The 13,394-nt window shown below is 41.5% G+C and overlaps 1 protein-coding gene across 1 annotated transcript in view; it reads right to left on the bottom strand.

The window, feature by feature from the left end:
- Window positions 1-1,529: 1,529 nt before the first annotated feature.
- LOC145398040 (glutamate receptor ionotropic, delta-1-like) overlaps window positions 1,530-13,394 on the bottom strand; it is a 365,881-nt gene continuing 354,016 nt past the window's right edge. The window contains exon 6 of the mRNA XM_080271002.1: window positions 1,530-1,640. Within this exon, the coding sequence (XP_080127128.1) occupies window positions 1,530-1,640 (111 nt within the window). The remainder of the gene's footprint in view (window positions 1,641-13,394) is intronic.

Here is a 13,394-nt window from a genome sequence, read left to right as displayed (position 1 = left end):
GAGCACCTGGCCGATGTAGCCATCGTCCTGCCCCATATTGCACACCAACGGAATGAGATACAGACCCTCGTGTCAACCATTGTGGGGAATCACGACAAGGATGCATTCTGGTACCCTCTTTATTTTACAATTTGTTGGAAACTAGAGCACATTCAAATAAAGTCCTCCCTCTTAAATGATACAATTTCCAGCATATGTGGATGGTCAGCAACAGTGGCAGTAGGCATGTAATAAATGGTGGGAGTTGGACATGCCTATGCAGGAAGAAGAGGTTCAGTAGGGATGACTGTGACAAGGTTAGCATGGATACTGGCATAACATCTGACAAATAAAATGCAGCCTTTAGAGGTATGATGAATTTTAATATTTCATATATATATAGATAGATAGATAGATAGATATAGATACAGATATAGATAGGTAGATAGATAGATAGATATAGATACAGATATAGATAGATAGATAGATAAATAGACAGATAGATAGACGGATATAGATGGATAGATAGACATAGATAGACAGAAAGATAGATGGATAGATAGATGGATAGATAGATTGAAGTAAGCCAAGAAAAATTATATATAATCTACAGGCCTTTATTTAGGATTATGGCAGAATGGAAAGGCGAAATGAACTGCAGGCCAGAGCAAGAAAGGGTTGGGATGAGGCAAGGTGTAGGAAGGTCTGGGGTAAGGCAGGGTGGAAAAAGGGCTGGTGTGAGGAAATTTGGAGTGACGCAGAAGGGTGGTGGGAGGGGTGAGGTGAGGTAGGATGTAGGGAGGGCTGGGGTGAGGTGAGGTAGGATGTAGGGAGGGCTGGGGTGAGGTGAGGTAGGATGTAGGGAGGGCTGGGGTGAGGTGAGGTAGGATGTAGGGAGGGCTGGGGTGAGGTGAGGTAGGATGTAGGGAGGGCTGGGGTGAGGCAGCGTGAAGGAAGAGATGGAGTAATTTAGGGTGGAGGCCAAGAGAGAGTGGGATGAGGCAGGGTGGAGGGAGAAGCTGGGTGAGGCAGAGTGGAGGGAGTGCTGAGGATTGGCAGGGTAGACTTAGGGTTGGGGTGGATGAGTGTGGAGGTAAGGTGGGATGAATGAGTGTGGAGGTCAGGCTGGGGTGAAATAGAAAGGAGGGAAAGTAAGGTGATGGAAAGTGGAGGGAGGCTGCGGTGAGGTAGGGTGAAGGAAGTACTGCAGTGCAGCACAATAGAGGGAGTCTGTGGCGAGGCAAGGTAGAGGGAGGGTTGGGGTGAAACAGGGTGAAGGGAATGCTCGGGTGAGGTAGAGTGGAGGGAGTGCTGGGGTGAGACAGGGTGAAAGGAAGTCTGGGGTGAGGCAGGGTGGAGAGAGTGCTGGGGTGAAACAGGGTGAAGGGAAGGCTGGGATGAGGCAAAGTGGAGGGAGAAATGGGATGAAAGACTTTGGAGGGAGGGCTGTTGTGAGGCAGGTTAGTGGGAAGACTGGGATGAGAAGCATGATGGAAGAAGGGCTAGCGTGAGGCAGGGTGGTGGAAGGACTAGGGCTTGGCTAATCTAGGTTAGACGAGGTGCTCCAGCATCAGGGTAAGGGAGGCAGCAAACAGGCCCAGCGCCAGCACTATGAAGGCGCCCTGTAGATGCCCCAGGTTCAGCACACCGTCACCACGAACCTGAAACACACAATTGTATACCAGCAATGACTTGCTTTACTCACACATTTTTTTTTTAATGCAAGGAAGAAGGAACCCAAGGCCGCGAGCCAGCAATTTTTGTTCCTTCCAAGAGAAAAACAAAATACAAGAGAGAGCCAAACTCAAGATACGATCATTTCAAGATGCCTGGACACACTGCGTTTGAAAGACTGGATATCATAGGAAACAGGAAATACAGACAGAGGGAGACAGTTCCAGAGTTGACCTGTTGCATAAATGAAAGACTGGGAGTAACGGTTAACTCTTGCATTAGAGAGCTGGACAGAAAAGGGATGAGAGTTTGCTGCTAGACTGGTGCTACGCGCCCTTCGTAGAGGTGGAAGAATGCATGCAGACAGTTCAGAGGAGCAGTGACCATTGAAGTAGCGATAGAAAAGTGATAAAGATGCAACAGTGCGATCTTGCATCAGTCAGAGGATATGAGAAAGGAATGTATGCTTCCATGCCCGAGGGAATAAACTCTGTAATGTGCAAGGCACACCCAAATGGCTCCTGGTCATGGAAGCAATTATCATTCCATGGAAAATCAAAGAAGTACTGCCTGCGAGCCTCCCAATTCGCAGCTCCAATGTGGAGGGTCCACAGGCCGTACCGGAGCAATAGGTCAGGTTAAAGTGATAAGGTTGTGATCGCAGGAGCTCAACGAAGAGGAAAGATTAACAGTGTAAGCAGAAGGATTAGTAGTAAGGAAGAGGTCAAGTATGTTGGAGCTCTCTCCAAGGCGGTCAGGGATACGGGTAGGGTGCTGTACAAGCTGCTGTAGGTCATTAAGGATAGAAAAGATGTAGGCTAGTTCACCAGGTGGATCATTGAAAGGAGAGGAGAGCCAAAGGTGGTGATGAACATTGAAATCTCCTAGAATGGAGATTTCAGAGAAAGGAGAACTGGATAGAATGTGTTCCATCATAGAAGTAAGATAGTCAAAGAATTTTTGATAGTCAGTAGAATTAGGAGATAAGTAAACAGCACAGATATATTTAGTCAGAGAATGACAGGAAAGCCGAAGCCAGAGTGTAGAGAATTCAGAAGAATCGAGTTCAGGAACACGAGAACAAGATAGGTCGTTGTGTACATATATGCAACATCCACCTTTGGCTTTGAAATGAGTATAGAGAAAGTAGGACTCACCTTCATAATCACGTATCTTATAACGGGAAATGCTGCCAATACACAGCATTCATTTTATGATCAGAGAGAGAGAGAGAGAGAGAGTTACAGTGAAGGATTACAGTAAACGAATATGGAAGGGAATAGGAAGATAATTGCTGGACTTGTTAATCTAGAGAATGCATAAGACAATGTGCGTGAGACGGCAGTTTGTCTGGTTTAAAGAAAAAGCCCTGCACCTACAATGCTAGTAAGTTTAGGTGTGGATATTCAGAGTTGAAAACAACTTTCGTTACTCATTATAATACTAATACTAATAATAATAATGAAAATAATGATAATAATAATAATAAAAATAGTAATAATAATAATTATTATTATTTATTTATTTGTTTACTTATTTGTTTTTATATTTTTATACACAGAATGGTTTCAAGTAAAATTGGAACTGCGTCAAAGATCTGTCTTGAGTCCGTTTCTGTTCTTAGCTATTTCATGTAGGGAAGAAAGAACTAAAGCTTAACGGCTCACAAAATATTGCTTCTTCCAAGATAAAAAAAAGAAAAAAAAGACAAAAGAGGGTCAAATTTATGTTCCGTTCCTTTACAGATGTATGTACAAATTCTGTTTAAAAGACTGCCATAGATAAAGGGAAACAGAGAGTGAGGCAGACAGTTGCAAAGTTGAACTATTGGATGCAGGAACGACAAAGTGACGGTTAATTTTTGCATTAAAAATTTTAGCAGAAAAGAGGTGAGACTGCATCACCAGACTGGCGGGATGCGCCTGCCGTAATGGAGGAAGATTGCAAGGGGACAGTTTTGAAAAGCATTGGTCACTGAAATACCGACAGAGACAAAAATGCAATACTGCGGCGAAGAGAGAGAAAAAAAGATGATGGGAGTCTGTAAGAAGAAAGGAGCTGATGAAACGAAATGTCGTTGACTTGATCCTGTTGTAGTTGATTGTTGCTGCTGATCAACCAGTCTGTATGACCGGGCAGACGAATCAACCACAAGCAATAACTGCCCCCACAGGGTAGCCGCCATATTTGATCCTTTACAAAGTTAACAGGGGCACCATTGTAGGCTCCATTTCAGTCTGTTCTTTGTATATATGGTTACCACACGGCATTGTTAATGGTTTCCTAATTCACAGGAAACAATGAGGCTTGTCATTCAGTAAAGAGTCAAGTGAACTGGACAGAAGAGGAATAAAAACTGAGAGGAAGGATGAGAGAAATAGGAAGACAGGAGGGCAGACACGGAAATGAATTATGTGACAGAAGAAGTAAGCACAACTATATTAAGTGAATGGATAATGGTTGCCACAACCTCCCACCATAGTCAGTAGTAAAACAGAAAGGCCAATAGTTCAGTGAGTGGCCCTGACAATATCCGCTTGCAACATCCTTGAAATATCATGTGATTTTGGTTCCGTCATTGCCAGCAGACATGCCACACGCATGTTCGAAATCATATCTGAGGCCAGCAGTTGGTGACAGTGAATGGGTGCTCCCATGTTTCTGGAAAATCACCTACTGGGACGTCTTTGGCTTTTGGAACCCTGCTTTTATCCCACATAGAAATTCGTGCTGCTCCATTGGCTCGAATATCACACGTGGACTGCTGACTGGTGGAGAGCGTGGAGGTTTCCTGAGACTCACGAGCTTTTATCACACTTTAATGCAAAGTGTAATGATGAAATATATAAGTTCAATAACCTACCTTACACACTATTGCTGCTCCATCCGAGAAGATTGTGTTAAAATTAGGATAAATCTCATGTGCAAAAAGAACAACTTAAGCCCTAAAAGACCGCTGGCATTGAACGATGCTTTGCTGTAGCGTGACCGGTGGCGTTGATGCAGATTGAACTACAAAAAACTGCAAACATTGGAAAGGGGACGAAGGTCTGGGAGATGTTGACACCAACCTATTCTACCCTCCAAACCACTCAGGAGGTCAGTACATCTCGTGAATGAGTCATGAGTCGACGTCTGTCCTTTGCTCCTCTTAAGTGTTAGTGTACAGTATATAAGCATAGGAAAGGAGGGAAAGGACAGAAAGAAAGTGTGTTTCCCAGACAATGCTTGTCAAAGTTTGCTCCCTCTGCCCACTCTACATCCCTACAACTCATAGCCCTACAAGTGTAAAAGGTAAGTTGTTGTTTTTTTATATTCCTTTACTCTTTTTATTTGTGTCATTATTTGTCTTACCGCATTGTTTTCCTCTTGTTTTTTTTTTTTTTGCATTTGCATTTCTTGTTTTTTGTACCTATAATTTACAACCTCACCATCCCTCAACCCTCGTTCCTCAGCCCACCTGCAAATCTTTGGCCTTATCGTTTTTTGACCACGAGGACTATCCTTAAACACACAGCTGCATCCATTATCTTGAAACAGACTAAATATAGCATCCTTCTCTCTTTTAACATGCACCTTACCATCCAGAATACAAAAACAACTCCATACAGGAATAAACATTATTCATTTTTTTTTTTTTTTCATTGCCAGACGCCATGTATCCCAGACGGGGTGGCCAAGGGCTTAGAGTTAATTGTTTTACAGGGAGGGGCACTAATCCTCCACCAACCCCACTTGACACGTAGGGATGCCAACAGCATCTGGTGTTCCCAGGCGGTCACCCATCCAAGTACTAACCAGACTCAACGTTGCTTAACTTCGCTGATCGGACGGGAAGCGATGTACTCAAAAAATGGAAAAAAAAAATCATAATTATATTTTTATTTTTAAGTACACATATTATATACTGACTTTGTTCACTTTACCTATTTCTTGCTTTCCACAAGTATTTTAGCAACATTTGAGGTGTTCTCCTAGTGAATAAATGGGTGCAAAACCTTTCCCTCCCTTCACGCTAAATCCCTCGTGCGGGACGCTAATCTCAGGTCATAATGAATATTGGCCGCGACGGTTCAGCCTACAAAGCAGCATCCTTATCTGGTAAAGGAATATAAATGGCATCTTTAGACACACACTACACCACTCAGACTAAAAAACGAACTCCATACTTGCATAATCACAATAAACATCAAAAATAGTGAATGAAATCATAATTCTTTATATATATATATATATATATATATATATATATATATATATATATATATCTATCTATCTATCTATATATGTATATATGTATATATCTATCTATCTATCTATCTATCTATATATATATATATATATATACACTCGGCCCTCGATTTGCTGGACTAAAAGTGGGGGGGGGAGTCCAGTCCGGGAATTGCAAATGTCCCGGGGCCACGGCCCATTCCCCTAAGTTTACCATACTCTGTCCAGCAATCGCCAATATTCAGTATCCTCCCCGGACTTTTATCACACTTTGTCCAGCACTCAGTATTATCTGTACCACCATAAGTTACATATGACTACATAAAAGGAAAAATAAATATATTTAACATACTGTACTGTATGTACTTACTGTACTGTATTGTAGAGAGGATGTAGGTGTACGCCGTGTCCATATAGTGGTTCCTCGAATAGCTTAATAGATTCGGGATCAGACACAACATCCATAGTTGAATCTGTAGCACCACTGGAGTTGTGTTGAGCTGCAGGTGAGCTGCTTGGTTCAGGAGGAGGTGTCTTGGTGGTGGCAGACTGGCTTATACCACTGGGGTCTGGTTCAGAAGGTGGCTGGGCAGTGCGTGGTTTAATAAAACTATCAGTCTTAGATTGGGGACCACGCTGCTGCATCACAATAATTTTTGCACGGAGAAGGCGAAGCTGGTCGTAATGCTCCTGGATATCCTTGTTGTTGCTGCCACAAACTGAAGAGGAGGTGGCTTGATGGTGGCAGGCTGGCTAATACCACTGGGGCCTGGTTCAGGAGAAGGCGGTTGGGCAGTGCGTGGTTTAAAAAAAGCTATCAGTCTTAGACTGACGGCCACCCTGGTGTTGCATCACAATAATTTTTGCACGGAGAAGGCGAAGCTGGTCGTAATGCTCCTGGATGTCCTTGTTGTTGCTGCCACAAACTGAAGTAGTGTATCAGCACATTCCCTGATCACAGACATCTTTATGGTTTTTGGCTGCTCGACGTCACTGTCCTCACTAGCTGCTCTGCCCCCCAGTCACTGCTGCCAGTGTCTGTTCCTCAGACAATATTTTATGCCCCTCTGCAGGTTCATATTCTTCTATCCACTCATGAATGTCATATAGAGTACTTGCATTTTCCCCACCTGTATGGAGAAGTGCAGGGAAGTCTGATGCCTCGAACCCCTCAAAATCAGTCATAATCTTCGTCCTTGAGGAATTTTTTCCATGTGTTGGTAAGCTTGGAATGCTTAACGTCACCCTACGCCTCACCCAAGTTGTGGATGGCAGAGTAGATGTTGTATGCTATTCTCCAGGGTTCTCTTCCCTCTTGCATCTTCTCCCGTGTCATCCTTAGTCTCCAACACAACCAGCACTTTGTCAATATATTATCTCTGGTACTGTACCTCAGCTTCAGTGAACTGATTACGCCGTGATCCATGGGTTGGATCAATGAGATAGTGTTTGGAGGTAAAAACATGCATTTTATCTTCACGTCAGCACTCTGCAAAACATCCTGGGCGAGGCGGCCGGGGGCATTGTCCATTTGCACTAATGCCTTCACTTCTGCAGGCGGGATTTGCAGCACCTTTTCCTGGTGGTTCCTTATTTCAGGCAGCAGGTGATAATGGAACCACACTTCACAAATCCAGCTGGTGAACCACGCTTTGCTAGAACTGTAATAATGGACAGGAAGCTTGTTTGTACCTTCCTTGAGAGCCCTGGGTTTCGCAGAGTTCCCCACAATAGCCAGTTTGAGCCTGTGTGTACTTGATGGCATTACCACCACACACCACTGATTACCGCTCTTTATTAATCTATTACCTGGTACTTTATGCTCGTCCTTCCTTGCCTGGGTATTATTAGGCAAGGACCTCCACATAACCCCAGTCTCATCTATATTGTAAATTTTACACATTGATAAATGTTCACGTTTAATAAGATCATATAACTTCAATTTAAATGGTTCATCATTGTCAACATCGGCACTGGCAGCCATGCCGACGCTTTCACACTATAGATGCAGTGGCGTTTCCTAAAATGCCACAGCCACCCATCACTTGCCTTAAAATCAGCAATACCCATGTGTGCAGCAAGCTTTGCGGCATTGGCGCCAGCTCCACACCTCTCACTGAGACACCACAAGCCTTTTGCTGAACATACCACTTTTGCACAGCAGCATCTAAGTCAGCACACTTTCAAATTTTCTTATGTTTTCTACCCGATCCAATCTTCTTTGCCTCAGAAACAGAAAACTTCACAACGTAACTCTGCAGCTTTTCTTTTGCTTTTTTTGATGTCAGATACAATCTGTTTTCTTACACACACAGCATAGTGACGATCTTTCCAGGCTCAAGTTTACTTATTAACTCAAGTTTGGGGGACACTGAGAGATGCACAGGCTTCTGTGTGTTCTTCGTCACTTTCCTAGGGGTTGGTGGAGCAATCCTGGAGTTATAAACCGCTCAGATAATGTCCAAATGTAAGGCTGCTTTACAGCACGAGACAAGAGTAAACAAATGTCCAGTGCAAAATTGTGACCAACTAACGGGTGGCTCGGACATTGACCGGGGAACAGAAGGGATAACTGCGCTCGGGTAATTTGAAACGTAAGTTTCAGTATCTTGTATGGGAAATCCAGGAACCAGGGGGCCTCCAAATCGAGGGTCGAGTGTGTATGTGCGTGTGTGTGTGTATATATATATATATATATATATATATATATATATATATATTGTGGTAGGTGGATGCGCTCACCATTCACTCACTCGATGTAGTGCTGCTCTTGGGTGTCTGCCCTTTCCTCTCTTCCATCCTTCTTTCCTTCCATCCTCTTCTGTGTTTCCTTCATTCTTTCCTCGTCCTTCTGCCTACGGGTGACTTTACACTCCCTCTGCTGCCATTCTTTCCTTCATTCTTTCCTCTTCCTTCTGCCTGTGGGGGACAATACACTGAATGACAAGCTAAATGGTTTCCTGTACACCAGGAAACCATTTACTACACTGAGTTGTAACAATATGATCAAATTTTGGCATCTGGTGGTTTAGTGGGTAATTACGGCACTCCAATCGGATTGAAGCCGGTGAAGGTTTATATCCAAGGGATGGTTGGGGTTTCTTGTTCAGGTAATGCCACTCAGGGATGAGTGAGGATGGTCACTGTCATCTTAAATGTTAGGACCAACTTGCCCAATGGATATATTATATATATATATATATATATATATATATATATATATATATATATATATATATATATATATCATTTCCTGTGGCATCCCACGGGATGCATAGGGCCTCGATGAACTCTCTCCACCAATATTTGTCTCATGCTATCTCCTTTAGGTCCCATCAACAATCCTCTCCTGCTTCTCTTTTCATTGTCCTCAACCATGTTTCCCTCGGTCTACCTCTGCCTCTTCTTCCTCTAGCAGTCCAGTCTGGCATATCTTGTATTAAACTGCCTTCTTTTCTATATATGTGCCTCAGCCATTTCCAGCGGGACAGTCACATACTCAGCAGCTGGCTCCACTCTTGTAATATCCCTTACTCTTTTATTTGTAACTCTGTCTTGCCACTTTACCCCAAGTATCCTTCTCAGTATTTTATTCTCAAATCCTAATACTTTCTGATCTATTGCAATTGTACTGTACCATGACTCAACGCCCATAAATTAAAACTGGTTTAACCATGGACTTATACATTTAAATTTTAGTATGTACCGAAAGCATATTATTATTCCAAACAGATTTCAACATTCCAACGGCTCGCCAAGCCTGTCTAATCCTCTCCTCAATTTCATTGTTTAACCCACGCCGTCCCGAGGACGTACTTCCACGTCCTCACGTTTTGTCACAGCTAATCCCGAGGACGTACTTCAACGTCCTGCAATTGCAAGGTTCATAATTTCCACAATTTTCAATTTTCGCGAGTCATTTTTGGTACGTATACATGGGACACCTTCCTCAACAAGATGCCAGGCAGAGACAATGCCTTACCCATCATGACCTCCTCCTCCCCCCTGCATGCCCTTTTCTCAGCAATTCACCTGTTATCAGTGACCTGGCCAGTATAGCCATGTCATGCCACGGTACTAAATTCAGGGCCAGAGTGATTCCCCAATCAATGACAATGTGGAGGACAAACTTTACATAGCATTAGAGGAAGAAACAGTTAGAAATGATGATCAGGTAATGTGGCAAAAAAAGGTCAGGTATTAGTGAGTGAAACAATGCTTATAATGCCTATATTACTGCTTGAAAACCAATATACTCTTGTACTACATATAAATTCGTAACAGTAAATAAATAAATACCGTTTATGAGTGGTGTGAAATAGTTATCCTCCCATAGAACTCGTTTTCTTTGGTGCCAGCCTGATAGAAAACCCAGTAAGGTAAGGAGGCTCTCCTACCTGTAATGAGTATTTTAAACCTCAGGTGAGCAATTTCTCTATGAATTTTCGATGTTTCTCACCAAAAGCGAAAGTTTTAGCAAAAAAAAAAAAAAAGGGTCAAAAAATGGTCAGGATTGGGGGGTACCAGTGGTCAAAAAGTGGTCGGGACGGGGCGGGTTAATGATCAACGAGATGGTAAAATCGTTCCCAGATATTTAAAATATTCTACATTCTCCACCACATTATTCCTAATTACACAGTGGATTTGGTTTTCCACATTCATATTAATAATTTCTGTCTTTCCACAGTTTATTACCAATCCCACTTTTTCTCCTTCCTCCACCAAACAATCAAGTACCCTCTGCATATCGTAACTACCTCTGCAAATCAGTAGGGGAGAGCGGTGAGGTTTCGGACGGAGGAGGATCCGGACAGTACTGGTCCTGAAAAACGTATGGGTCCCTCAGTTGTGAGAAACCGCGTGAAATTGCTAGACTTTTGTGTAGTTTCGTCACGTGGATTTTCGTGAAGGGCTGCCTTTCCTTTGAAATGTAGGTTACATTTTGTGGTTTTTCGTATTTCCTATGTAATTTTTCGACTTAATATCGTAAGCTGTGGTACTATGAATATACTGAGGAAGTGAGTATTCAATACTAGAGGTGAAACTGCATCGTATACCCGAGATATTGCAGCTGTTGTCGACTTGAAAGCTGCCAATAATTTTGAGCTGAGGCCATTAAAAAAATATTTGTATATGTGGGACGGTTCGGACACTATGGGAGGGTGAGGATTCGGACGTGTCCGAATCCTCCCACCAATTTAATTGATTATAATCACATAAATAAGAGGCGTTAACAAGCAATCATTAAGTAATTTAGTATAACTATATTATGTCTAATATACTATATACTATCGTAGGCTATATATTATAATATAATTATATACTACCGGTAAGTATATATTTATATACTGTGTAGCCTACTGTAATATAATTATATTTTGTACTAAGCAATATTCTTGATGAATTATTCAGCTTTGACTGTGGACACCCTTGAGTTTGTGTGATTCTATATATTGGAAATAATTTTCTCTTTTAATGTTATGAACCCCATTTGAAAATGAATGAGGTTGAATAACCTTACAAATTCATTTCAACTAAGGGACCCATCTGAAATCTCATTATTGCAAAATTTGCCTATATATTGTTTCAGGTGTACGAATTCTCACAATGGGACGCAAATATAAGAAAAAAACTAACAGGGAGAGGGATGCTGCTACTCTAGAAGCTGCTATTAAGGAAGTGATCGAGAAAAATGGCTCAATAAGAAAAGTGGCTGAGAGGTTTGGAATCTCTCGCAGCACTCTTCATGATAATGTTAAGAGGGATAGAAACAGGGCTGATGATGAGGGATTTCAGTTAGGAAGTTAGGCTATTGATTTATTTATTTCATAAGCTTATCAAAGAAGAATGAGCCTAATCAGTTTATACAGGCCTACCCTAATTATTAGGAATTATACCAATTTTTTTGAGGAATTAAAGCTTTTCAATTCAAGAATGGTTCACATTTTGACTTATTCTTTTTTTATTGAAGGCAAAAATATCTTAGTTATGGTCTCATTTTGCATATGAATATAACGAATTAAATAAAAGGATGTTCCACAAAGTATTTACTTTTTATTCATTATCTAACATCCCTAGATAAGTTGCCGACCAATAGTAAAAAGTACCATCTGCATTATACATTAGAAAAATATTTCATTACACGTCCAGATCCTCCCACCCTCATGTCCGTATCCTCACCACAAGTGGGGAGGATTCGGACATTTTGGAAACTTTCATTTGACGAGCTATAGCTTCAAATGTATTAGAGGTTTCTTCTTGGCCTATTTACCCCAGGTACATCAATGATGTGGCTACATGTTGAGCTGCAAAAGAAAATCCTACTGCATCAACTCTTGGCTCAATACAGTAAAAAGTAAAAAATGTCCGAATCCTCACCGCTCTCCCCTACAACATCATCAGGATAGTCCAAATCCATCAGCTTCTTATTTTCTTTCCAGTTAATTCCTGCACCTGTTCTCCTTACAGCATTTCTCATAAAATAATCCATAACCAAAACAAACAGCAAAGGCGACAGAACCCCTTGATTCACTCCTGACCTAACTTCAAATGGATCACTCAAAGAAACACCCACCATTACCTTACAAAAAGTACCTTCATGCAGGCTTCTAATAATATTTACAAACTTTTCTGGCATACCATAGAATCTCATAATTTTCAACATAGCTCCACGTGAAACACTATCAAACGCCTTTTAAAAATCCACAAAACACATACCGGTACTAAGTGGCATTTTCATCTCATTACCTGTTGCATTAGATGCCTTACAATATTATATATATATATATATATATATATATCGTTAAGAAGCGAGATTTGCCAGTTAGGTAGTCAAGCAGCTTCTCGACGTTTCCCATTGTTCACCCTATGTTCCAGTACGAATCGAGTTGCCAGTTTACCTGCTGTTTGTGAGCGTAGTTGTTTCATAAGTTATGCATTAAATTTTGTGCTCTTTTTCTTTATGATGTTTTATTTATGTGATTCTTTAATTATGTGATTTAATTTGAGTTTCTATGCCAAATAATTTAGGGTGTTATGTGAGAAAACTCTGGCATATTTTGGATATCTCTGAGTTGGCAACTGTTGTTCTCGTAGAATGTAGAAGCTTCGAGGGTAATGCCAGCTTATATAAGGATGGGGAAGACACTAGAGGGAGTTCAGTCGGGTTTTAGGTAAGTTTGAGTGAAGAGCGGTGTCAGTGAAGTGTCAATGAAGTTTGTATATTTTCAGAACTTGTGAAATGAGTGAAATGTTTTTGGCAAACAGTGAAGTTTTATGGAAGTGTGTATCTTACTGGTATTTGTAAAAATAGTGAAGTGTTTTCAAGCATTAAGTGCAATTGCAGTTAATAAAGTTTGTATAGCTCCAGTGCTTGTGAGAATGGTGAAGTGAAGTTGGGAAGCATTCGGTGTAATTATCTGAAAAATATAAACAGTGAACTTAAGACGCCAGTGTTTATTTACGACACCTGAACTGATCCTGTGTACTGTACACCTAAAGGCTGACCACAG

This window comes from Coenobita brevimanus, chromosome 44 (assembly GCF_032717465.1).
Source record: "Coenobita brevimanus isolate Jiangsu-jjx chromosome 44, ASM3271746v2, whole genome shotgun sequence".
In the NCBI taxonomy this organism is placed as follows: Eukaryota; Metazoa; Arthropoda; class Malacostraca; order Decapoda; family Coenobitidae; genus Coenobita; species Coenobita brevimanus.
This window is presented reverse-complemented; position numbering and strand designations above follow the sequence as displayed.